Source organism: Nerophis lumbriciformis, linkage group LG01 (assembly GCF_033978685.3).
Source record: "Nerophis lumbriciformis linkage group LG01, RoL_Nlum_v2.1, whole genome shotgun sequence".
NCBI lineage: Eukaryota > Metazoa > Chordata > Actinopteri > Syngnathiformes > Syngnathidae > Nerophis > Nerophis lumbriciformis.
Genome location: NC_084548.2, coordinates 9,180,722 through 9,205,278, shown reverse-complemented (window position 1 = coordinate 9,205,278; position 24,557 = coordinate 9,180,722). Strand labels below are relative to the sequence as shown.

The 24,557-nt window shown below is 39.0% G+C and overlaps 1 protein-coding gene and 1 long non-coding RNA gene across 4 annotated transcripts in view; one reads left to right on the top strand and one right to left on the bottom strand.

Moving 5' to 3' along the window:
• LOC133615711 (helicase ARIP4-like) overlaps window positions 1-13,116 on the top strand; it is a 187,252-nt gene extending 174,136 nt beyond the window's left edge. For all 3 annotated transcript variants that reach the window (XM_061974507.1, XM_061974518.1, XM_061974512.1), the window contains 4 exons: window positions 4,277-4,473; window positions 4,558-4,647; window positions 4,726-4,818; window positions 6,614-13,116. In XM_061974507.1, coding sequence (XP_061830491.1) covers window positions 4,277-4,473; window positions 4,558-4,647; window positions 4,726-4,818; window positions 6,614-7,587 — 1,354 coding nt within the window. In that variant the 3' untranslated portion in view covers window positions 7,588-13,116. The remainder of the gene's footprint in view (window positions 1-4,276; window positions 4,474-4,557; window positions 4,648-4,725; window positions 4,819-6,613) is intronic.
• The window catches only part of LOC133615792 (uncharacterized), a 517,593-nt gene that overhangs the window by 8,285 nt on the left and 484,751 nt on the right, over window positions 1-24,557 (bottom strand). The gene's annotated exons all lie outside the window — the stretch shown is intronic.

Genomic DNA, 24,557 nt, shown 5'->3' with positions numbered 1-24,557 from the left:
TTTTTTTTTTAAATACATATAAAATTTGGAAGAAAATAAATTATTTAAAAAATTATAATACTTTTTTTTTTTTAATCAATTTTTTAAAATACATTCTTTAGGCCAGGGGTGTACACACTTTTTCTGCAGGCGAACTACTTTTCAATTGACCAAGTCGAGGGGATCTACCTCATTCATATATATAATTTATGTTGATATATTTATGAAAGAGACATTTTTGTTAACAAGTTAAAGGTGTTTAATGATAATACAAGCATGTTTATCATTTCTTTCTTTCATGAAGACAAGAATATAAGTTGGTGTATTACCTGATTCTGATGACTTGCATTGATTGGAATCAGACAGTAGTGATGATAACGTCCATATTTTCAAATGGAGGAGAAAAAAAGTCCTCCTTTCTGTCCAATTCCACAAAGGGTTAGAAAAAAAAAGGGTATTTTTGTTTTGGGCTGAAGTTGATTGAGAGATTTGAGCAAAGAAAGCAAAAAAAATAATACTTATTACGATTCTAAATTACCCTTAATTTTCAAGAATCAATTGGAAAAAAATTAGAATTTTTAAAATGTATTTAAAAAAAAAAGGAATTGAATACATTATGAAACAATTTTTATTTTTTTTTATACATTTTTAAAAATACATTCTTTAGGCCAACTCCAGCTTACTTGCTGCACATATAATGTCACAGGTTGAAATAACAGAATAAATAATCTCATGTAAATGTATACTAATTGACAACTGTGACATCATTTAAATGATAATGATAAATGGGTTGTACTTGTATAGCGCTTTTCTACCTTCAAGGTACTCAAAGCGCTTTGACACTACTTCCACATTTACCCATTCACACACACATTCACACACTGATGGAGGGAGCTGCCATGCAAGGCGCTAACCAGCACCCATCAGGAGCAAGGGTGAAGTGTCTTGCTCAGGACACAACGGACATGACGAGGTTGGTACTAGGTGGGGATTGAACCAGGGACCCTTGGGTTGCGCACGGCCACTCTTCCACTGCGCCACGCCGTCCCACAATAGAGCAAAGAAAGTAAAAAAAAAAAAAATACTTATTAAGATTCTAAATTACCCTTAATTTTAAAAAATCAATTGGAAAAAAATTAGAATTTTCAAAAATGTATTTAAAAAAAAAATTTGGGAAAAAATACATTATGAAACAATTTTTTTTTTTATCCTTATTTAAAAATACATTCTTTAGGCCAGCGTTTCTCAAAGTGTGGGCGCGCCCCACTGGTGGGGAATAGAGACATGACAGGTGGGGCGCGAGGAACGGGAGGGAATTTCACTTTAATTTTTTTTTTTTTAGATTTTTATTTTTTTTACTATGCTTTCATTTTCTATACACACTGTAAATCACTTTGTGATTCTGTCTGTGAAATCCGCTATATAAATAAATGTAAATTACTTATTTTTCCTGTAGGCTTTAAATTTCTAGGTAGGAGCAAAAGTTTGACAGACATAGTAACTAATGTGGGCGGGGCTAAGCGGAACAAACTTGACGAGACAAGCGCAGCAAAATGAAAAGCTGTCCCACTGTCAAACGACACAGTGGCGAGACGTATATGCGACATTGCAAGTGATCTTGAGGAACAACTCGTAGACAAATGAAAAGAAAGTCGTTTTGCTTTACAAGTGGACGAAGCTACTGACAGCAATAAAGACTGCCTGTTCATCACATACGTCCACTTTGTGAATGGCGAGTCACTGTGCGAGGATTTTCTGTTTTGCAAATACATTAAAAATAGAGCCTCTGCTGATGAGCTGTTCAAGATAATGGACAGTTTCCTCAAATAACACGACCTTAAATGGGAAAACTGTGGGCTTTTGCTCTGATGGCGCACAGACCATGGCAGGGTCAAGAAACAAGCTGCAGTCTCTAATAAAGAGGGTTGCGCCAAATGCGCATTGGACACAGTGTGTCATTCCCGGGAAGCACTCGCGTCAAGGCAGCTCAGCCCCGAACTCAATGAGGTTTTAACAGATGTGAGCGCGGTAAATTTGATCAAAACACGACCACTGAAAGCGCGACTGTTCTCTACACTGTGTGAGGAAATGGGAGCTGATCATACAGCCGTGCTGTTTCACCATACTTGCCAACCTTGAGACCTCCGATTTCGGGAGGTGGGGGTGGGGAGCGTGGTTGGGGGTGGGGGCGTGGTTAAGAGGGGAGGAGTATATTTACAGCTAGAATTCACCAAGTCAAGTATTTCACACACACACACACACACACACACACACATATATATATATATATATATATATATATATATATATATATATATATATATATATAAGAAATACTTGACTTTCAGTGAATTCTAGCTATATATATATATATATATATATATATATATATATATATATATATATATATATAAATAAATAAGAGAAATACTTGAATTTCAGTGTTCATTTATTTACACATATACACACACATAACACTCATCTACTCATTGTTGAGTTAAGGGTTGAATTGTCCATCCTTGTTCTATTCTCTGTCATTATTTTTCTAACCATGCTGAACACCCTCTCTGATGATGCATTCTGCTTCGTCTCCTTGTTGTGTGCGCAGTTGTGCACTGCACTCTCTAAAAGCCCTAGATGTTAATGTCACATATGCATGTACATTAGATGGCAGTATTGCCCTGTTTAAGAGTGTCACAACATTGCTGTTTACGGCAGACGAACTGCTTTACGGTAGACGAAAACGTGACTGCTGTTGTTGTGTGTTGTTTCCGTGCTGGGAGGACGTTAATTAAACTGTCTAACAATAAACCCACATAAGAAACCAAGAACTCGCCCTCGATCATTCTACAGTTATAACGTGATTGGGCAGGCACGCTGTTTATATTGTGGGAAAGCGGACGTGAAAACATGCTGTCGACACGTCACTCAGGTACGCCTGAATTTCGCGAGATTTTCGGGAGAAAATTTGTCCCGGGAGGTTTTCGGGAGAAGCGCTGAATTTCGGGAGTCTCCCGGAAAATCCGGGAGGGTTGGCAAGTATGTGTTTCACAGTGAAGCAAGGTGGCTCTCCCGGGGCAAAGTGCTGTCACTTGCCCTGTCTTGCCAAATGCATAGCTCCTCCTTTTTTTTTGCAAAGATTGCAAAGTGGCACTTTTATTTTATTTATTTTGAACTTGATGCAAGTTATTTGATTTATTATTGAACTTGATGCAAGTTATAACACTTTTATTTGATTTATTATTGAACTTGATGCAAGTTATAACACTTTTTGATTTATTATTGAACTTGATACAAGTTATAACACTTTTGTTTTATTTATCATTGAACTTGATGCAAGTTATTTTATTTATTATTGAACTTGATGCAAGTTATACCAGGCAGCACGGTGGAAGAGGGGTTAGTGCATCTGCCTCACAATACAAAGGTCTTGAGTAGTCTTGGGTTCAATCCTGGGCTCGGGATCTTTCTGTGTGGAGTTTTCATGTCCTCCCCGTGACTGCGTGGGTTCCCTCAGGGTACTCCGGCTTCCTCCCACCTCCAAAGACATGCACCTGGGGATAGGTTGATTGGCAACACTAAATTGGCCCTAGTGTGTGAATGTGAGTGTGAATATTGTCTGTCTATCTGTGTTGGCCCTGCGATGAGGTGGCGACTTGTCCAGGGTGTACCCCGCCTTCCGCCCGATTGTAGCTGAGATAGGCTCCAGCGCCCCCCGCGACCCCAAAGGGAATAAGCGGTAGAAAATGGATGGATGGATGGGCAAGTTATACCACAGCTGCACAGTTATTTTATTTATTATTGAACTTGACGTTATTTTATGTTATTGAGTTTGAATGTATACATCTTGATGTTACTTGATGTTCAATAAATTTGAAAATGTTAAGCTGGGCATTAGCGTTCTGTTGGGGCGATGGGGGCAGGTGGGGCTTGAAAACTCCCCCTTGTCCAAAGTGGGGGATGACAAAAAAAGTTTGAGAACCACTGCTTTAGGCCATCTCCAGCTTACTTGCTGCACATATAATGTCACAGGTTTGAATAACAGAATAAATCATCTTATGCAGATTTATACTAATTGACAACTGTGACATCATTTGATGATAAACCCTTCAACGGGTTAGAAAAAAAGGGGTATTTTTGTGATTTGAGAAAAAAAAAAAAAGATTTCAAACTGTTTTAATGTCTTTTTTTGACTTTCAGGTATTTTCCAGTTTATCCGACCAATTAAATTGAAAATGAAGATGAATTCCTAAAATCTCTTGTCACTTCCGTAAATAACTCAAATGTCTTCCCTCAGGCGACCTCCTCACGCTGAGGAGAAACTGGTGACCGGTGTGCAACCAGTCCAGTCTACTCCGGTTCCCAGCATGCACCTGCAGGCGTCTGTGGGCTCTGCTCCCGCTAAAGACCCAACGCCATCAGGGCTCGGAGGCTTTCCTGTCAACTGCTTGCAAAAAGCTGGCGTGTTTGTGCAGAAGATCGTCACCACGACAGGCATGGCCACACACAGAGTGATATGACATCTGATATTTTGTGTGGAAAGAACGCTGATCAATAATCGAGACTGTTTGATTTTAGACATGGTGATTCCAGGCACTAACAGCTCAACCGACGTCAAAGCCAGAATATCAGCTGGGGAGAGCATCCATGTCATCAGGGGCACCAAAGGTAACACAGTTATTCCTATATTTCATGTTATGTATGCAAATATATTGCATCAAGTAAAGAATCTCATCTTGTCTGTAGGAACCTACATCAGGACTTCTGATGGACGAATCTTCGCCATCCGAGCAGCTAGCAAGCCTAAAACATCCGAGGAGACATCAACATCCTACAAAGGTTGGAAGATTGTTTGAGAAATGTTTTTTTTTATCATAATCAAAAATAATAAAACATATTTTATTGAACATTGTTCAGGAATAATCAGAATATTTCATCAATATTATCTGAATTCAATTACTGCAAAGGTCTGCATATTAGCAAGAATTATATTCAGGATTATACAAAACCCAAAACCAGTGAAGTTGGCACGTTGTATAAATGGTAAATAAAAACAGAATACAATGATTTGCTAATCATTTTCAATCTATATTCAATTAAATAGACCGCAAAGACAAGATACTTAACGTTCGAACTGGAAAACTTTGTTATTTTTTGCAAATATTAGCTCATTTGGAATTTGATGCCTGCAACATGTTTCAAAAAAGCTGGCACAAGTGGCAAAAAAGACTGAGAAAGTTGAGGAATGCTCATCAAACACTTATTTGGAACATCCCACAGGTGAACAGGCTAATTGGGAACAGGTGGGTGCCATGATTGGGTATAAAAGCGGCTTCCATGAAATGCTCAGTCATTCACAAACAAGGATGGGGCGAGGGTCACCACTTTGTCAACAAATGCCTGAGCAAATTGTCCAACAGTTTAAGAACAACATTTCTCAACCAGCTATTGCAAGGAATTTAGGGATTTCACCATATAAAGTCTGTAATATCATCAAAAGGAATCTATGGACCTACGGTCCCTCGGGCGGTATTGCATCAAAAACCAACATCAGTGTGTAAAGGATATCACCACATGGGCTCAGGAACACTTCAGAAAACCACTGTCAGTAACTACAGTTCGTCGCTACATCTGTAAGTGCAAGTTAAAACTCTACTATGCAATGCGGAAGCCATTTATCAACAACACCCAGAAACGCCGCCGGCTTCGCTGGGCCCGAGCTCGTCTAAGATGGACTGATGCAAAGTGGAAAAGTGTTCTGTGATCTGACGAGTCCACATTTCAAATTGTTTTTGGAAAATGTGGACGTTGTGTCCTCCATACCAAAGAGGAAAAGAACCATCCGGATTGTTATAGGCGCAAAGTTGAAAAGCCAGCATGTGTGATGGTATGGGGGTGTATTAGTGCCCAAGACATGGGTAACTTACACATCTGTGAAGGCGCCATTAATGCTGAAAGGTACATACAGGTTTTGGAGCAACATATGTTGCCATCCAAGCAACGTTATCATAGACGCCCCTGCTTATTTCAGCAAGACAATGCCAAGCCACGTGTTACAACAGCGTGAATTCATAGTAAAAGAGTGCGGGTACTAGACTGGCCTGCCTGTAGTCCAGACCTGTCTCGCTTTGAAAATATGTAGCACATTATGAAGCCTAAAATACCACAACGGAGACACCCGGACTGTTGAACAACTTAAGCTGTACATCAAGCAAGAATGGGAAAGAATTCCACCTGAGAAGCTTAAAAAATGTGTCTCCTCAGTTCCCAAACGTTATACTGAGTGTTGTTAAAAGGAAAAGGCCATGTAACACAGTGGTGAACATGCCCCTTTGCCAACTTTTTTGCAATGATTTGCTGCCATTAAATTCTAAGTTAATGATTATTTGCAAAAACAATTACGTTACTCAGTTTGAACATTAAATATCTTGTCTTTGCAGTCTGTTCAGATGAATATAAGTTGAAAAGGATTTGCAAATCATTGTATTCTGTTTTTATTTACCATTTACACAACGTGCCAACTTCACTGGTTTTGGGTTTTGTAGAAAATAAATACATCTTAATAAAGAAATCATCTCTTTTTGCTAAGTTTGAGTAAACAGTTGTCACTATTAATGTGATGTGTTTTTATCAGACCCCCAGGGCTGTGCAGAGCAGCAGCCAGGCAGCGATAGTAACGGTCCCTCGTCACCTGACCCACAGCAGCCGTTACCGTCCCCTGACGGTCCGGAGATCGTCAGTGAGTTGCAGCGCTACGCCGCCTCCACCACAGGCAGCCAGGCGGAGATGGCAAAGGGCAACTTGACTTCCGTAGCTCAGGGCAGCAACAGCGTCGGCGGGAAGGTGAGACGCCGTGCCGCCGCGAACAGAGCCGGCGTCATCCAGCCCAACATGGATGCCAGCGCCGCCCAGGACTTGAGAGTCAGCTCCAAGCGCAAAGCCTCCACGCCGTCGCTGGACGAGCGGCCCGGCAAGCAGCCCCCTGCCGGCAAACACTCCGCGGCCTCGTTAGCCTCGCAGGCTTTCCCGTACCCGGCGGGTTACGGCCTCCCTCTGGGCTTCAACCCGGCCATGATGGGGGGCGCACTGGGACACCCGCTCTACATGGGGGCGGGCTCTCCCTACATCCACCCTTCCCATACCGGACTGGGCGAGCCAAACTTCATGCCCGAGCTGTTTGCTTTGGGCGCCGTGCCCTCGTCATCGTCCTCTTCGTCGGCCGTGTCTACATCCACCGCCGTCTCATCTTCCTCCGCGTCCAAAGCTTCCACTTGGGCTCCGGGCGCCATGCCGCCGTTCATGCTCAGCCCCAGCCTGGCGGGAATGGCGGGGATGCTCCCGCCTGGTTTCCCCCTCTCTTACAGTCAATCTCTGGCGAGCTTGTACCGCGGGTCCATGCTCCCCGGCGGGCTTCCCGATCCGGCGGCCACTCCCGGTCCAGCTGGGGCCAGCTTCCTCTCGCACTACACTTCCGCCTCCAGCTCCTCGTCCTCGTCCTCCCCTCCATCTTTCTCCCCGTCGGCGCGGTCCGTGGCTTACGGCCGGAATGTCAGCAGCCCTGAAAGCTCCGATAGCAGCGACGAGGTCATTGAAGTGAACGGCCAATGAAACACGACCATTTGCAGTGTTTCCCCCAGAATACTTGTTAGTTAAGGTGGTGTCTCTCCAGGGGGAAGAGGGCGTCTAGACTAGACTACAGACTGTGGTGAAGTAGGACGGCTTCGTCGCGTGAAGAAGCCTACAATTTTTGGTTGTGTTTTCCGCTCCGTATGCTGAATGGCAATATACGATATTTTTTCCGTAAAGTAAAAACAAAACACAAAACAGTCCTAGTTACCTGAGATACTAAGTACCGTATTTTTCGGAGTATAAGTCGCTCCGGAGTATAAGTCGCACCGGCCGAAAATGCATAATAAAGAAGGGAAAAAACATACATAAGTCGCACTGGAGTATAAGTCGCATTTTCTGGGTTGATAAAATCCAACACCAAGAATAGACATTTGAACGGCAATTTAAAATAAATAAAGAATAGTGAACAACAGGCTGAATAAGTGTACGTTATATGAGGCATATATAATCAACTGGTATGTTAACGTAACATATTATGGTAAGAGTCATTCAAATAACTATAACATATAGAACATGCTATACGTTTACCAAACAATCTTTCACTCCTAATGGCTAAATCCCATGAAATCTTATACATCTAGTCTCTTACGTGAATGAGATGAATAATATTATTTGATATTTTACGCTAATGTGTTAATAATTTCACACATAAGTCGCTCCTGAGTATAAGTCGCACCCAAACTGAAAAAAAACTGCGACTTATAGTCCGAAAAATACGGTATGTCATTATTTTGACTTACTAAGACAAAATAATGACTCAGTCAAATTAATGACTTACTGTAAATAAGCGTTTGCAATAAGCATTTGAAAAAAAGAGTTAAAAGCGGGGCCGCATGCTGTGCTCAACTCATCATGCTTAATTTACAGGACAAAAAAATAATAATAATTTAAAAAAAATTTTTTTTTAAAGACTTTAGTTTAGGCGGTGGCTCATTGTTGTTAAGGCGGCCGCCTTAACAACAAAGCGCTGCGGGAAACCCTGATTTGATTGGCTCCTGCCCAGTCACATGACATGCGTCTACAGCTTTAAATGCTGAATATGTGTGAAATCACAGACAACAAGCTTTTTACACGAAGGACATTTGAACACTTGGAGCTTTTTGATTGTAGTTCTGTATGTATCGTAAATAATCCTAGTCGATTTAAAAAGTTGGATACATTGTAAGCAGTAGTTTGTTATTATCGTTATTATGCGTTTCAAATAGGGGTGTAACGGTACACAAAAATTTCGGTTTGGGGGTCACGGTTCGGTTCATTTTCGGTACAGTAAGAAAACAGCAAAATATACATTTTTTGGTTATTTATTTACCAAATTTGTTAAATTTTCCACCAAAAATATTTTTGTTAGTGGAATATTTGATGTGAAGTAATCGGAACCTTGGATAGGTCAATAATTCATAATAACATTGATTTTGATTCATTATTATGTTTTGAGCAATGACAGTTTGAAAGAAAAAAAACCTGCTTTGTTTTATTAGTCAACATTGCAACTTTTTTTAAATTACATTAAACCTTTAAGCTTTTTTATTCCACTTTTGTTATGTTTTTGTTTATTTTAATAGTATTTTTAGAATGTGCCGTGGGCTTTTAAAACATTAGCTGTGGGCCGCAAATGGCCTCCGGGGCACACTTTTGACACCCCTGCTATAGATAATAAAAAATTAAATCTATGGATAAAAAGCAGAGCCTGGCGACGCATGCGCGTTTATCATAACTCTCTCTCTCTCTCTGTCTCTGCCCCTCCCTCACCAATGCTGCTGCGCGCACAATTTGTTTTGTTTTTAACCCCTTCTTAACCCTGAACGTACATTGAAAATACACGCAACCCTAACTCAAAATGCCGGACATTTGAGGCATTTAAGAAACTCCGCCCTGACAGCTCCGCAAAAGAGGACATGTCCGGTGAAAAGAGAACGTATGGTCAGTCTATCCTAGCCCGTTAGCTGCTAGCATGCCGTGTCATGTGCCTCGGTGTGCATTGTTTACACAACGTGCGTTACGCTACTTAATATGTCCGAGTGGAAACTCATTCGGTACACCTCCGAACTGAACCGAAACCCCCGTACCGAAACGGTTCGATACAAATACACGTACCGTTACACCCCTAGTTTAAAAGCATTGTTTTTAGGGATGAGCCCAGACTTGATTCATTACGTCTTAAGGCAAAATGGAGTGCAGTACTTGGCTGCAACCAGCAGAGGCACTGTTGATTCAGTTACAAACTCCACAGAAGTCGGTTATGGCTATCGCCGGCTCGCGCCTTCACCGCAACATTTTTTTTCAAACCAGCGTAAAATCTGTGATTTGTCGCCTTTTTGTACGGTTTGCTGTGTATTGGCGTCGGAATTGAAATGGATTAGTTGTTCACCAGTGACAAAAAGCTCAAATGCGATATAGTCGACGATTAGCGTTTTAGCAGAAAGTTGCTCAACCCCGACGCAAAATTCCGAAAAGACGCCGATCTGACTTGGCGGGAGCATAAACCAGCCTTGACTCCTCAATTCCGCACTGGCATGGAAGCAGGAGTTCAGAACACCGCAGCAGAGATGAGTTCCTTTCGCTGTGCTGGTTAATCCCCCCGGTGGTGGTGAATGTACACCTCGCAGCCTTTCTTTCAGATGAGGCCGGTTCGATTCCCGTCAAAGGCACGTAAATATGACGAAAAACCTAACCCAAACAAACAAAACAAAAATGAGCGACGGGAAAGACGACAGCAACGAGTAGAGCTGCTAATGCTAGCTCCGCTTACCGCAGGGTGCTAAGCAGATTCATATATTATACATTCACAGCTGCACCGCGATTTAAGAACTCCTCATTATCGAATACGAATATGCTCTGGTGTACGAACCTTTCGTCCACCCCATTGTGTTTCTCGCAGCGCAGCCATTTTGTGCCCGGCAGCACATCCATTGCGGGCGGTCTTATCAATCTCCGATGCGCATTCAGTCCGCAGAGCAATGCTGCTATTTGCTACTTAGCTACTTTGTTTTGCTTTTTTAAGTGTTTTGTACAACATTTTTCTAGTTCTGCGAGTAAAATTTGCAAACTTTTCAATTGACTAGCTCTGTTTATGAACCAATTAGGTTCGTAAATCGAGGTTCCACTGTGTGTGAAACAAATATCCTTCTTTTTTTTTGTCTTTAAAGAATTTATGGGGAAAATTGGGGTTATTTGGGGGAAAATAATAATTTTAACATGAATAAAACATAACATTTTAATTCTTTGCAAAGCTACTTTGACTGGGATTCGATACCAGTACTGCAGTCTTTTGTTACGAGCTCTAACACTGTTTGCCACGGGGGATAATGTGACATCGTAGGGAATTCTGTCATTTTGTCCATCTCATTCAATTTCAAATTCTCAAATGCAAATCAAAAAACTAATTTTGTGCCATTTTTTCATTTTTTATTTCTGAAACAAAAGTTGGATAACTATTTAATGAGACTTTTTTTAAAACGTCAATAGGACTCCTGCTGAACAAAGTTGTTAGCGTTACGCTAAAAACATGCTAAATGCAAAGAAAAAGCTAAAATACTGCTTCCGGTTCAATTCGTCATCACACAGATGAACACACATTTTTGCATTTCTGGATAAACATGAATTGGATGTTTGTGTTTATCTGGAAAAATAAAAATCCACAAAAGGAAAACAGCACAAAATCCAATTTTATGGCAATATTTTAATGAAAATCAACCCATTTTTTGTTTGTTTTCAAATCTGCCATATACAGTATAGTAAAAATCGAAAAACGGAGCAGGAAGCGGCTGGGAATTAGTTTTATATGGAGCGCTCCGGCAATCGTAAATTGACGTTTTATATGCGCTTCTTCACGCAAAGCGGGGCCCACGCAAACTTACATTGTAGTTTTAGGTTGGAATTTGTAGCTTGTGGTGTAGGAAGTGAGGAATATTTCCGCAATTTAATTAATTTTGAGCAAATTCGGTCTTTTGCCAGATCGAGGGTGTCAAACTCATTTTTATCGTGGGCCAGATCGCAGTTACGGCTGTCCTCAATGGGCCCCTTCTAACTGAGAAACCACATACATGTATAGTAGATGTTATTAAACTGATGCAACTTTCATTCGATAATCGTCATCTTGTATGCCAACAAACTGGTGGAAAAATTGCTTTGCAATCAGAAGATGAGGCGACAAAGTTCAGCTACTGCGGAATTCTTTTTTTTTTTTAATTGCTTTTTGCATCAAATAATATTGTTCACTATGTCGTCTTATTCATACACTTTTTCAAATTTCCTTCCATCTAATATACCGAAAATATGGTCTGATTACAAGAAAATTTGAAAAACTATATATATAAAAAAAACAAATAATAATAATATTGTATTAAGACCTGCAGTTGCATGCCGTACTATTTTGTTTCTGTCATAATTGAAACACCATTAGCAAAAATGCCGAAATGCCTCATTGACCTACATTTCCGTGTTTTTGAGGCCTTGAGTTTGACACTTGTGCTTTAAAACAGTGATTCTCAAACAGTGGTACTAGTACCACAAGTGGTACGGCAAAGAATCACTTGATTAAAGTACAGTGTTTTATTTTCCTATATTCAAACACAGTAAAACTGTTCAAACTGTGTAAAGTTATAGTAGCCAAAAATACTATATACCGTATTTTTCGGAGTATAAGTCGCACCGGCCGAAAATGCATAATAAAGAAGGAAAAAAACATATGTAAGTCGCATTGGAGTATAAGTCGCATTTTTGGGGGGAAATGTATTTGATAAAAGCCAACACCAAGAATAGACATTTGAAAGGCAATTTAAAATAAATAAAGAATAGTGAACAACAGGCTGAATAAGTGTACGTTATATGAGGCATAAATAACCAACTGGTATGTTAACGTAACATATTATGGTAAGAGTCATTCAAATAACTATAACATATAGAACATGCTATACGTTTACCAAACAATCTGTCACTCCTAATCGCTAAATCCCATGAAATCTTATACGTCTAGTCTCTTACGTGAATGAGCTAAAATATAATATTAAATATTTTACGGTAATGTGTTAATAATTTCACACATAAGTCGCTCCTGACTATAAGTCGCACCCCCGGCCAAACTATGAAAAAAAACTGCGACTTATAGTCCGAAAAATACGGTACTTGGCAAATAAAACCTTTGCTTTGTTTTTAATGAATACTTGAGCCTACTACACTACTGTAGTTTAATGTTGATCATTATGGTGGCACAAACCCCGTTTTCATATGAGTTGGGAAATTGTGTTCGATGTAAATATAAACGGAATACAATGATTTGCAAATCCTTTTCAACCCATATTCAGTTGAATGCACTACAAAGACAAGATATTTGATGTTCAAACTCATAAACTTATTTTTTTTTTTGCAAATAATAATTAACTTAGAATTTCATGGCTGCAACACGTGCCAAAGTAGTTGGGAAAGGGCAAGTTCACCACTGTGTTACATGGCCTTTCCTTTTAACAACACTCAGTAAATGTTTGGGAACTGAGGAGACACATTTTTTAAGCTCCTTCTTTCCCATTCTTGCTTGATGTACAGCTTAAGTTGTTCAACAGTCCGGGGGTCTCCGTTGTGGTATTTTAGGCTTCATAATGCGCCACACATGTTTAATGGGAGACAGGTCTGGACTACAGGCAGGCCAGCCTAGTACCCGCACTCTTTTACTATGAAGCCACGTGGATGTAACACGTGGCTTGGCATTGTCTTGCTGAAATAAGCAGGGGCGTCCATGGTAACGTTGCTTGGATGGCAACATATGTTGCTCCAAAACCTGTATGTACCTTTCAGCATTAATGGTGCCTTCACAGATGTGTAAGTTACCCATTTCTTGGGCACTAATACACCCCCATACCATCACAGATGCTGGCTTTTCAACTTTTCCCCTATAACAATCCGGATGGTTCTTTTCCTCTCTGGTCCGGAGGACATGACGTCCACAATTTCCAAAAACAATTTGAAATGTGGACATGTCAGACCACAGAACACTTTTCCACTTTGTATCAGTCCATCTTAGATGAGCTCAGGCCCAGCGAAGCCGACGGCGTTTCTGGGTGTTGTTGATAAACGGTTTTCGCCTTGCATAGTTTTAACTTGCACTTACAGAAGTAGTGACCAACTGTAGTTACTGACAGTGGGTTTCTGAAGTGTTTCTGAGCCCATGTGGTGATATCCTTTACACACTGATGCCACTTGTTGATGCAGTACAGCCTGAGGGATTGAAGGTCACGGGCTTAGCTGCTTACGTGCAGTGATTTCTCCAGATTCTCTGAACCCTTTGATGATATTACGGACCGTAGATGGTGAAATCCCTAAATTCCTTGCAATAGCTGGTTGAGAAGGGTTTTTCTTAAACTGTTCAACAATTTGCCCACGCATTTGTTGACAAAGTGGTGACCCTCGCCCCATCCTTGTTTGTGAATGACTGAGCATTTCATGGAATCTACTTTTATACCCAATCATGGCACCCACCTGTTCCCAATTTGCCTGTTCACCTGTGGGATGTTCCAAATAAGTGTTTGATGAGCATTCCTCAACTTTATCAGTATTTATTGCCACCTTTCCCAACTTCTTTGTCACGTGTTGCTGGCATCAAATTCTAAAGTTAATGATTATTTGCAAAAAAAAAAAATGTTTATCAGTTTGAACATCAAATATGTTGTCTTTGTAGCATATTCAACTGAATATGGGTTGAAAATGATTTGCAAATTATTGTATTCCGTTTATATTTACATCTAACACCATTTCCCAACTCATATGGAAACGGGGTTTGTACTTAGGGGGACATTTTTTCCAGAGTTTGAGAACCACTGATCTAGAAGGACGCCACTGACCACCATAGGGGGGAGGGACTACGACCGCAGTTTTCCTTTATAAATGTCCTTAAATGCCCATCCCTGTACTGTAGCATCCCACTGTTGCTTGGGGATATTTCAAAAAAGAGAACCTTTAAAACGACTTTGACTGCCAGGACAGTGGTATTGTATAAAAAAAAAAAAGGAGGTAGACCCGCTAACACCTTAAAAACTCTTCACAGAATGTACGCTCCATGCAATGCCTTCAAACGAGGCCTTTTAACGGAGACTCCTGTTGAGACACGTGGCGTGAGAAAATCAGTTTTTCTTTCTTTTTTTTGTGAAAAGAAAAAACTGCTCGCTCGCTCTCTCTTGTAGCGGAGGACGGAAAATGCCTTTTTTTCGCCGCTGATTTCTTTCCCGAATGTGAACGCTGAGAGGCAGTCGGTGGAAATGTCAGCCCACAGTCTTACTGTAGCCTATAGTGACAAAAACGATGCAAAACACTTCACTCAAGCCTAAATATGTACATATATATATATATATATATGATGTATTTATTAGTGTACATGCCAAGAGGAATCATCAAGACCACCCCTGTTTGCTGTTACCGTGGAAACAAATGGAAGAAGGCAACATTGTTTGCGGGCGAGGGGGGTCACTTTGGTGGGAGCTTTGCCCAAAAAAAAAAATCTGCAATGTCCATCAAAGAGGATTGTGGCCGAAGCGACCAAAAAATGATGCTCGACGTGAATAAATCAGTCAGTTTGCAGGTGAGCGCTGCAGTGCACTGTAAGAAGACACCTGTACCTGTAGACAAAGACCCCCACATCCCCAGTTGACTCACTTGTCTATAAAGTGAGAGCTTTGTCATGGAAAACCCAACAAATCGCTTGTTTACCTGTTTCGTCTATTTTTCTTTTTCTTTTTTTTGACAATGTTTGAATTTACCGAGGTGATTTATTTATTAACAATGAATATTTATTCATTTGTATTTTTTTTTTTTTTGTATATTTTTTTTTTTCAAAATATGTATGGTCATATATATAATATATATATATATATATATATATATATATGTATATATATACACACACACACATATATATATATATATATATTTATTTTATATATATATATATATATATATATACATATATATATATATATATATATATATATATATATATATATACATATATATATATATATATATACACATATATATATATATATATTTATTTGATATATATATACACACATATATATATATATATATATATATATATATATATATATATATATATATATATATATATATATATATCATTAAAAAAAATGGAAAATTACAAAAAAATAAATGCAATTTTGGCATGTGTGGACCAATCAGTGGGTAATAATCGGGTTGTGTAATGATCATTCTGCTGACAGTTACACCAGTCATCTCTTAAATGATGTGACTCTGGAGTCAACCTGTATTTGTGTCCATCGGGATCACATCAGATCCCCTCATTAAAAGTCTGTAGTCAACATCCTCGCGGTTGTATTTGCATTGGTGCCTCGGTTTTTGTTTGTTGGGTCAATATATATATATATATTTTTTTTAACCATTTCAAACAATGTTAACGTCCAATTAAGCTGGAAAATATTGACGCAAAACTAATTGTCAGGTTCAAACACTGATGACATCTATTAAACAAGACGAGGCAAAGAATTAAACAGACAGAATTCAATTTGGACTCATGAGGAGACACGCCTGGACACACTGTACCCTTGTACGGTATCTCCAGCACGCTCTGCCACAAGATTGCACTCCTTCTTTATTTGACTTTCTCCCCCCCAACTGACCACAGCTGGTTTCAAAGGGAAGTGGGTCGTAAACAGCGTTGGCTTCGGTTACCGAACAGTTCAAAGAGAGTTCCATAAAATAGTTCAAAGAGAATTCCATAAAATAGTTTAAAAAGAGTTCCATAAAATAGTTCAAAAAGAGTTCGTAAAATACTTCCAAAAGAGTTCCTCTGGAAATTTGGGAAGATCCTGCCATCTGTCCGATTCGAAGTCCCAGTGGAGTTTTACGAGCATTCTTCTTGGTACGTTTCAAAGACAGCCCCCTGTCCTTTTGTCTTCTTATCAGGAACACAATGTAATACAAAGTTTTTTGTGATAACTTACAATTATTCCAACACTAATTGTTTTAAGGAAAAAATCATTTTACATGCAGAAAACAATGCAATTTTAAATTAAATTAAATCACTTTTAAGTGTCTTGTTGGCGAGCGAGGAAGGCAGGAGAGTGGTATATTTTAAGTTATTTCTTGAATTCAGCAGTGTTTCCTTTATCAAAGTGCTGGCACTTCCTACTTCATTTGGCCCCATTGTGGCTTAGCAAAATAGAAAACGAGCACAGACCGAGTCACCAACTTTCTTGGCTTGGACACTCAAGTGCAAGGACGGAATAATGCGCGGACAAATGGACTAGTTTGTTTTGGAATACGAAATTTTGGTGATTTTTTCGAAAAACCGAGGCACCAGGAGCTGTTCACAATGTCACTCCAAGCTCAAATGACAGTTCCGTATGAATCATGCATTGTAAAAAGGTGATTATTGTAAAGTGTGTTGTGTTTTCATATCGGAAAAGATGACAAGAACGTCGCTTTTTGTGTTCAAACGACTTATTTCACGGCGTTTTCTACTTGAATTTGCATATTTATTTTGACCGATTTAAAGCGGTCCGACCAGCAGAGAAGATGGAAGCTGCTCTCTGGGAGGACTGATGATTATTTACTCGTCAAACTCTTGCTGTGTCTCAATCCATGGACTTGAGTATGAATTTATATTACTTTTCAGTCAAAGTTGTAGTACTCTTTTTTTTTTTTTTTTTTTTTTTTTTTTTTTTTTTTTTTTTTTTTTTTTTTTTTTTTAAAGTTTGACAATAAAAAGAAACATGTTTTAAAATGACACTCTCATTTATTTGATAAAAACGAGGGTGAAATCCAGTAATGTTGATATTACTGTTATAAATAAAGGTTCACACTTTTGACTGGGACTGTTTAATTAATAAGAAATTATATATTTAAGTAAAATATATAATATACAAGACTACAGTATATGCTAAAAAAAAAATACATAGTGTTAAGTTAACTATGGAAGACCGGGCTTTCTGCTCCGTCGCTCCCAGTCTGTGGAATGCTCTCCCTGACCACCTGAGGGCACCACAGACTGTGGATGCTTTTAAAAAAGGCTTTAAAACCCTTCTTTTTAAAAATGCCTTTTTATAGATGTATGCATACTAGTTCTAGCTATTAGGCTGTTCTAGTTTTTGTTTTTATTTTTTTTATTATCTTTTTATTATTTTATTTTTTTCAATACACTGTAGCACTTTGAGGTTGTTTGCTCAATGTAAAGTGCTTTTTAAAAATAAAATATATTGTTATTATTATTATATACAATTATCAGTACTTGCTTGTGGTCATGATGGAGTGTTGAATGACAAAAATCTAGAGACTAAGTTAAAGTTATTGTCACACACACACTAGGTGTGGTGAAATTTGTCCTCTGCATTTGACCCATCCCCTTGGGAGGTGAGGGGAGCAGTGAGCAGCAGCGCTGGCCGCGCCCGGGAATCATTTTTGGTGATTTAAACCCCCAATTCCAACCCTTGATGCTGAGTGCCAAGCAGGGAGGTAATGGCCCCCCTTTTTTATAGTCTTTGGTATGACTCGGCCGGGGTTCGAACTCACAACCTACCGATCTCAGGGCTGACACTCTAACCACTAGGCCACTATATTAGTTTACTGAAAATTTACAAATTAAAAAAAAAAAAAAAAAGGTGAAATTGATAAAAATCACAATAAGTACAAACAAGGGGAGAAATACACAGCTAAAACCAACCAAACAATAAAATGGTATAAACTGAAATAAAATAATGTAATCCATAAACAATTGTAGAAATGCCTAAATACATATACACTACACTGTACTAAAAAACTAAAATGTACTTTATTTTGTTTTATAAAATGTCATTTTATTTGTAATTTTTTTGTCAAAACAATGGAACATATAAGTTGTACAGTTGCTATTAGTCCACCGCAAAAGGACATTGCAAAACAATTCTAAAGAACTATGAATACATAAATAAAAAGGTACACTAAAAAGTAAACTAAACACTACTGCGGGATATTGTTTTCACTAAAGGCAAGTAATGAATGAAGGACAAATTGAACTTCAGTACACTGTCAAATGAATGGGGAAATTATTGGATATAGCTTATACTGTTCAAGTAATGCATAAAAATTAAGACATTTTTCTAACAAAAACAAAAAATGTTTATTGGAGTACTTATAAACGTTTTGGCATGAAATTGACCCAATTAATCGTTTTTCTTTTTTTTTTTCCATATCCAATGTTAACGTTAATGGAAGTGAAGTGTATTTCTGGTCTTGTCATCCTCGCCCGGACAGAAGGATGACACGGCAGTGCGGCTGGATCAAAAGAGACTGTGCCAAAAGTTCCTTTATTACAAGCGAGCGCCATTATTCAGGTCTGCAGGACCTGGAGGAACTCTGGTCAAAAAATGAAGGACTCCTAACCTGGAGAAGCCAAACAATCAGTTTTTATATACCTCCTTTCTGTCTCTGGGTGTGTGTGCTAAGTCAGGAGAGCACATCCTGGCCATAAAAGGAGATGTTTGTGTGTAAGTGTCTGGAAAACAACTGCTTTAAGTCATAACTCAAATGTTGGCGTTGAACTAGACAAGTAGTCTCTTCTCGAGGATAGGGCTATCACTTTTGCATTCTGAAGTCCCAATTAGGGCCTATTTTCCTACGAGAAGTGATCCAATCCACCTGCAAATGTCAAACAAGATAGATAGATAGATAGATAGTACTTTATTGATTCCTTCAAGAGAGTTTGCAAAGGTACGGAGCCCCTAAAGAGACATGGGGGACATTTTATTTTTATAATTTTTTTTTTTATTTTTTTAGACCTGTATCTCGTGCGCACGAGAAACTTTTTATTAAGTTATAAAAAAAGATTTAAAAAATGTTTTTTTTTTATTATTTTTTTTTTTTTAGACATGTATCTTGTGCGCACGAGATACATGTCTAAAAAATAATAATAATAATAAATAAAAAATTATAAAAGTGTTTTGTTTTTTTTATAACTTTATAAAACGTTTCTCGTGCGCACGAGATACATGTCTAAAAAATAAAAAAACAATTTAAAAAAATTATATAAAAAAAAATCCCCCCATGTCCCTTTAGGGCATGGGTGTCAAACTCTGGCCCGCCGTGTAATTTCATTTGGCCCTTGAGGCAATATCAAATTAACATTAAAACTGGCCCGCTGGTATTATACAGCGGCGGTGCCGCTGTAACACTGCATTCACCGCTAATACTCATACTTGCCAACCCTCCCGATTTTCAGTGCCCATCTCGAAAGTCTCCCGGGGCAACCATTCTCCTGAATTGCTCCCAATTTCCACCCGGACAACATTATTGGGGACGTGCCTTAAAGGCACTGCCTTTAGCGTCCTCTACAAACTGTCGTCACGTCTGCTTTTCCTCCATACAAACAGCGTGCCGGCCCCTTCTACACACACTTAAGTGAATGCCATGCATACTTGGTCAACAGCCATACAGGTCACACTGAGGGTGGCCGCATAAACAACTTTAACACTGTTACAAATATGCGCCACATAGTGAAACCACACCAAACAAGAATGACAAACACATTTCGGGAGAACATCCGCACCATAACCAGTGTTGGGACTAACGCGTTACAAAGTAACGCGTTACTGTAACGCCGTTAGTTTTGGCGGTAACTAGTAATCTAACGCGTTATTTTTTATATTCAGTAACTCAGTTACCGTTACTACATGAGGCGTTACTGCGTTATTTTACGTTACTTTTGATGTAGTATCGGCTAGAAACAGAAGCGCTGCGGTGTCGTTCTTCTGAATCTTCCTCTGTCACAAGCCGGAGAGAAGAAAAGAGTCGCGCTCTGGGTGTGTGTGTGTGGGGAGGGGAGGGGAGGCACACACCTGATACGCGGTTTGATATAGGAAACAAACAAAAAAAAGTTGTTGTCACGTTCAGTCCACACACAGCGTGGTCATGGCGAGCGGAGTAACGGAGGAGCTTGAACGCCCCCGCCATTGAATCGGTGTGTTTATAAGTGCAGACTCGGTTGTGCAAAACGAGGGTTTTAAACACATGCTGGACGTGCTTGAACCACGTTACGACATCCCGTCGCGCACCCACTTCAGCGATAAGATTGTGCCAGATCTTTATGAGCAGGAGAAGAAAAAAGTTGTGGATGAACTATCCCGAGCATCAGCTGTTGCGCTCATGACAGACGGGTGGACGTCCAGCGGAACTATAAGCGCTCACTTCATCACAGCAGACTGGGAGATGAGAAGACACGCCCCCTCTACGAGAGTCACCTTGCGCAGGTACTGACACAAGCAGTGGAGGAATGGAAGATAAAGATATCCCAGTCACACGTGATAATGCCAAAAATCAAATAATTACAGAGAATGAGGCAGGACTGGGACCACAGATAGGTGCTTTGCACATGTAGTGAATTTGGCATCACAGAAGGGAATTTCAGTCAATAGGATGGAGCGCCTCTTTGGGAGGATCAGGAAGGTTTCTTACTTCCACCCAAGCACAACAGCTGCTCATGTGCTTAAGACAAAGCAAGAAATGCTAAAGCTGCCTGCTCATACATGATGTCCCAACGAGGTGGAACTCCACTTATGATATGTTGGAGCAGCAGGCAGCTATATACTCGGCATTGACCCACAACACCCTGAAGACAAATGTCACCCTGTCTGATGATGATGTGAGAGTGGCAGAGGAGGTCCTCCAGGTGCTTAAACCCCTCAAAAGTGTTCCATCCCTACTGAGCACTAAAACTTCACCATCTGTGTCAATGATCCTGCCACTGAAAACAAGTATTCTACAATCCGTGGCTCCAAGTGTGGAAGACAGCAGCATCACTACAGGTGACAAGCTTAATGTGCCTTCTTATGTTGCACTTTAACTTGTTTTTTATTAATGGTCATTGGTCCAAGTTTAAAGAAAGGAGGAATGCCTTTTTATGTTGCACTGTTTTTCATTAATTATGTTAAAAGGAAAATAAAAATGTATGTCAAGTTGATCAACAGATTGTATTATTCTCCAGTGCAATAACAGTACTGAAATGAAGGCTAAAAGGGCATTAATGGGAGCTTTAAAAAAAAAGAAGAAAAAAAGAAGTAACTAAATAGTTACTTTTCACAGTAACGCATTACTTTTTGGTGTAAGTAACTGAGTTAGTAACTGAGTTACTTTTGAAATAAAGTAACTAGTAACTGTAACTAGTTACTGGTTTTCAGTAACTAACCCAACACTGACCATAACACAACATAAACACAACAGAACAAATACCCAGAACCCCTTGCAGCACTAACTATTCCGGGACGCTACAATATACACCCCCGCTACCACCAAACCCCGCCCCCCCAACCCCGCCCACCTGAGCCCCGACATTAATGAACTAGCATCCAAGAAAAGATGGCAGGTATCTGGCTTGGGCACATCAGATTAGATCAGTGTGTTGCAAACTGAGCAGTTTAAAGTCCTGAATGGTTGATTTATTCATTGTTATTTTAGTTTCTAATTTATTAGCCTGTGGAAAAAGTTAATGTTGATATTTACCTCAGAAGGCCGCAAATAGAAAAGAGGCATTCAATTTTTTATTCAAATTTTATTGAATATACCATTGATGTTTTTTCGTTTGTTTTTTGAAAGTTGATTTTGCACTATTAAGTTATATAAGCGTTGCTTGTTCCATATTCAGTGTTGAAGCAAATCAGTGTAGCAAACTGAGCCATAATTAACGTTTTATTCATGCACTTTCTCTTTCTACTTCAAGGCTTGAATGTTTGATTCATTCATTATTGTTATTTTATTTTCTAATTTATTATTAGCCTGTGGAAAAAGTTTATTTTGATATTTACCTCAGAAGACTGCAAATAGAAAAGAGGCATTACATTTTTATTTAAATTTTATTTGAGATGCCATTGATATTTTTTAATTATTATTAGAAACTCGATTTTGCATGTCACTATAAAGTTATATAAGCCTTGCTTGTTCAATATTCAATGCAAAACTTGTTTGGGTCCCTATTAAAATTTTAATTTGTTCAACCTTGGCCCGCGGCTTTGTTCAGTTTTACATTTTGGCCCGCTCTGTATTTGAGTTTGACACCCCTGCTCTAAAGGGGCATGGGGGAAATTTCATTTTTTATCATTTATTTATTTATTTATTTATTTTAGACATGTATCTCATGTGCACGAGAAAGTTTCTCGTGCGCACGAGAAACTTTTTATAAAGTTATAAAAAAAAGATTTAAAAAATTTTATAATTTTTTTTTTTTTTTTTTTTTTTTTTTTAGACATGTATCTCGTGCGCATGCGAAACTTTGTCGTGCGCACAAGAAACTTTTTATAAAGTTATAAAAAAAGATTTAAAAAATGTTATGATTTTTATTTATTTATTTTTTAGACATGTATCTCGTGTGCACGAGAAACTTTTTATAAAGTTATAAAAAAAAAATGTTTTTATAATTTTTTAGACATGTATCTCGTGCGCACAAGATACATGTCTAAAAATTAAAAATAAATAAATAAAAAATTATAGAAATGTTTGTTTTTCTTATAACTTAGGGACGGCGTGGCGCAGTGGAAGAGTGGCCATGCGCGACCCGAGGGTCCCTGGTTCAATCCCCACCTAGTACCAACCTCGTCATGTCCGTTGTGTCCTGAGCAAGACACTTCACCCTTGCTCCTGATGGGTGCTGGTTAGCGCCTTGCATGGCAGCTCCCTCCATCAGTGTGTGAATGTGTGTGTGAATGGGTAAATGTGGAAGTAGTGTCAAAGCGCTTTGAGTACCTTGAAGGTAGAAAAGCGCTATACAAGTACAACCCATTTATCATTTATTTATTTATAACTTTTTATAAAGTTATAAAAAAAGATTTAAAATTTTTTATGATTTTTTATTTTTTTTTAGACATGTATCTCATGCGCACGAGAACATTTTTATAAAGTTATAATAAAAAAAAATGTTTATAATGTTTTTAATTTTTTTTAGACATGTATCTCGTGCGCACAAGATACATGTCTAAAAATAAAAAGTAAATAAATAAAAAATTATAAAAATGTTGTTTTTTTTTATAACTTAGGGACGGCGTGGCGCAGTGGAAGAGTGGCCATGCGCGACCCGAGGGTCCCTGGTTCAATCCCCACCTAGTACCAACCTCGTCATGTCCGTTGTGTCCTGAGCAAGACACTTCACCCTTGCTCCTGATGGGTGCTGGTTAGCGCCTTGCATGGCAGCTCCCTCCATCAGTGTGTGAATGTGTGTGTGAATGGGTAAATGTGGAAGTAGTGTCAAAGCGCTTTGAGTACCTTGAAGGTAGAAAAGCGCTATACAAGTACAACCCATTTATTTATTTATAACTTTTTATAAAGTTATAAAAAAAGATTTAAAAAATGTTATGATTTTTATTTTTATTTTTTTAGACATGTATCTCGTGCGCACGAGAAACTTTTTATAAAGTTATAAAAAAAAAAATTGTTTATCCATCCATCCATTTTCTACCGCTTATTCCCTTTGGGGTCGCGGGGGGCGCTGGAGCCTATCTCAGCTACAATCGGGCGGAAGGCGGGGTACACCCTGGACAAGTCGCCACCTCATCACAGGGCCAACACAGATAGACAGACAACATTCACACTCACATCCACACACTAGGGCCAATTTAGTGTTGCCAATCAACTTATCCCCAGGTGCATGTCTTTGGAGGTGGGAGGAAGCCGGAGTACCCGGAGGGAACCCACGCAGTCACGGGGAGGACATGCAAACTCCACACAGAAAGATCCCGAGCCCGGGATTGAACCCAAGACTACTCAGGACCTTCGTATTGTGAGGCAGATGCACTAACCCCTCTGCCACCGTGTTTATAATTTTTTTAATTTTTTTTAGACATGTATCTCGTGCGCACAAGATACATGTCTAAAAATTAAAAATTAAAAAATTAAAAATTATAAAAATGTTGTTTTTTTTATAACTTTATAAAAAGTTTCTCGTGTGCACGAAGATACATGTCTAAAAA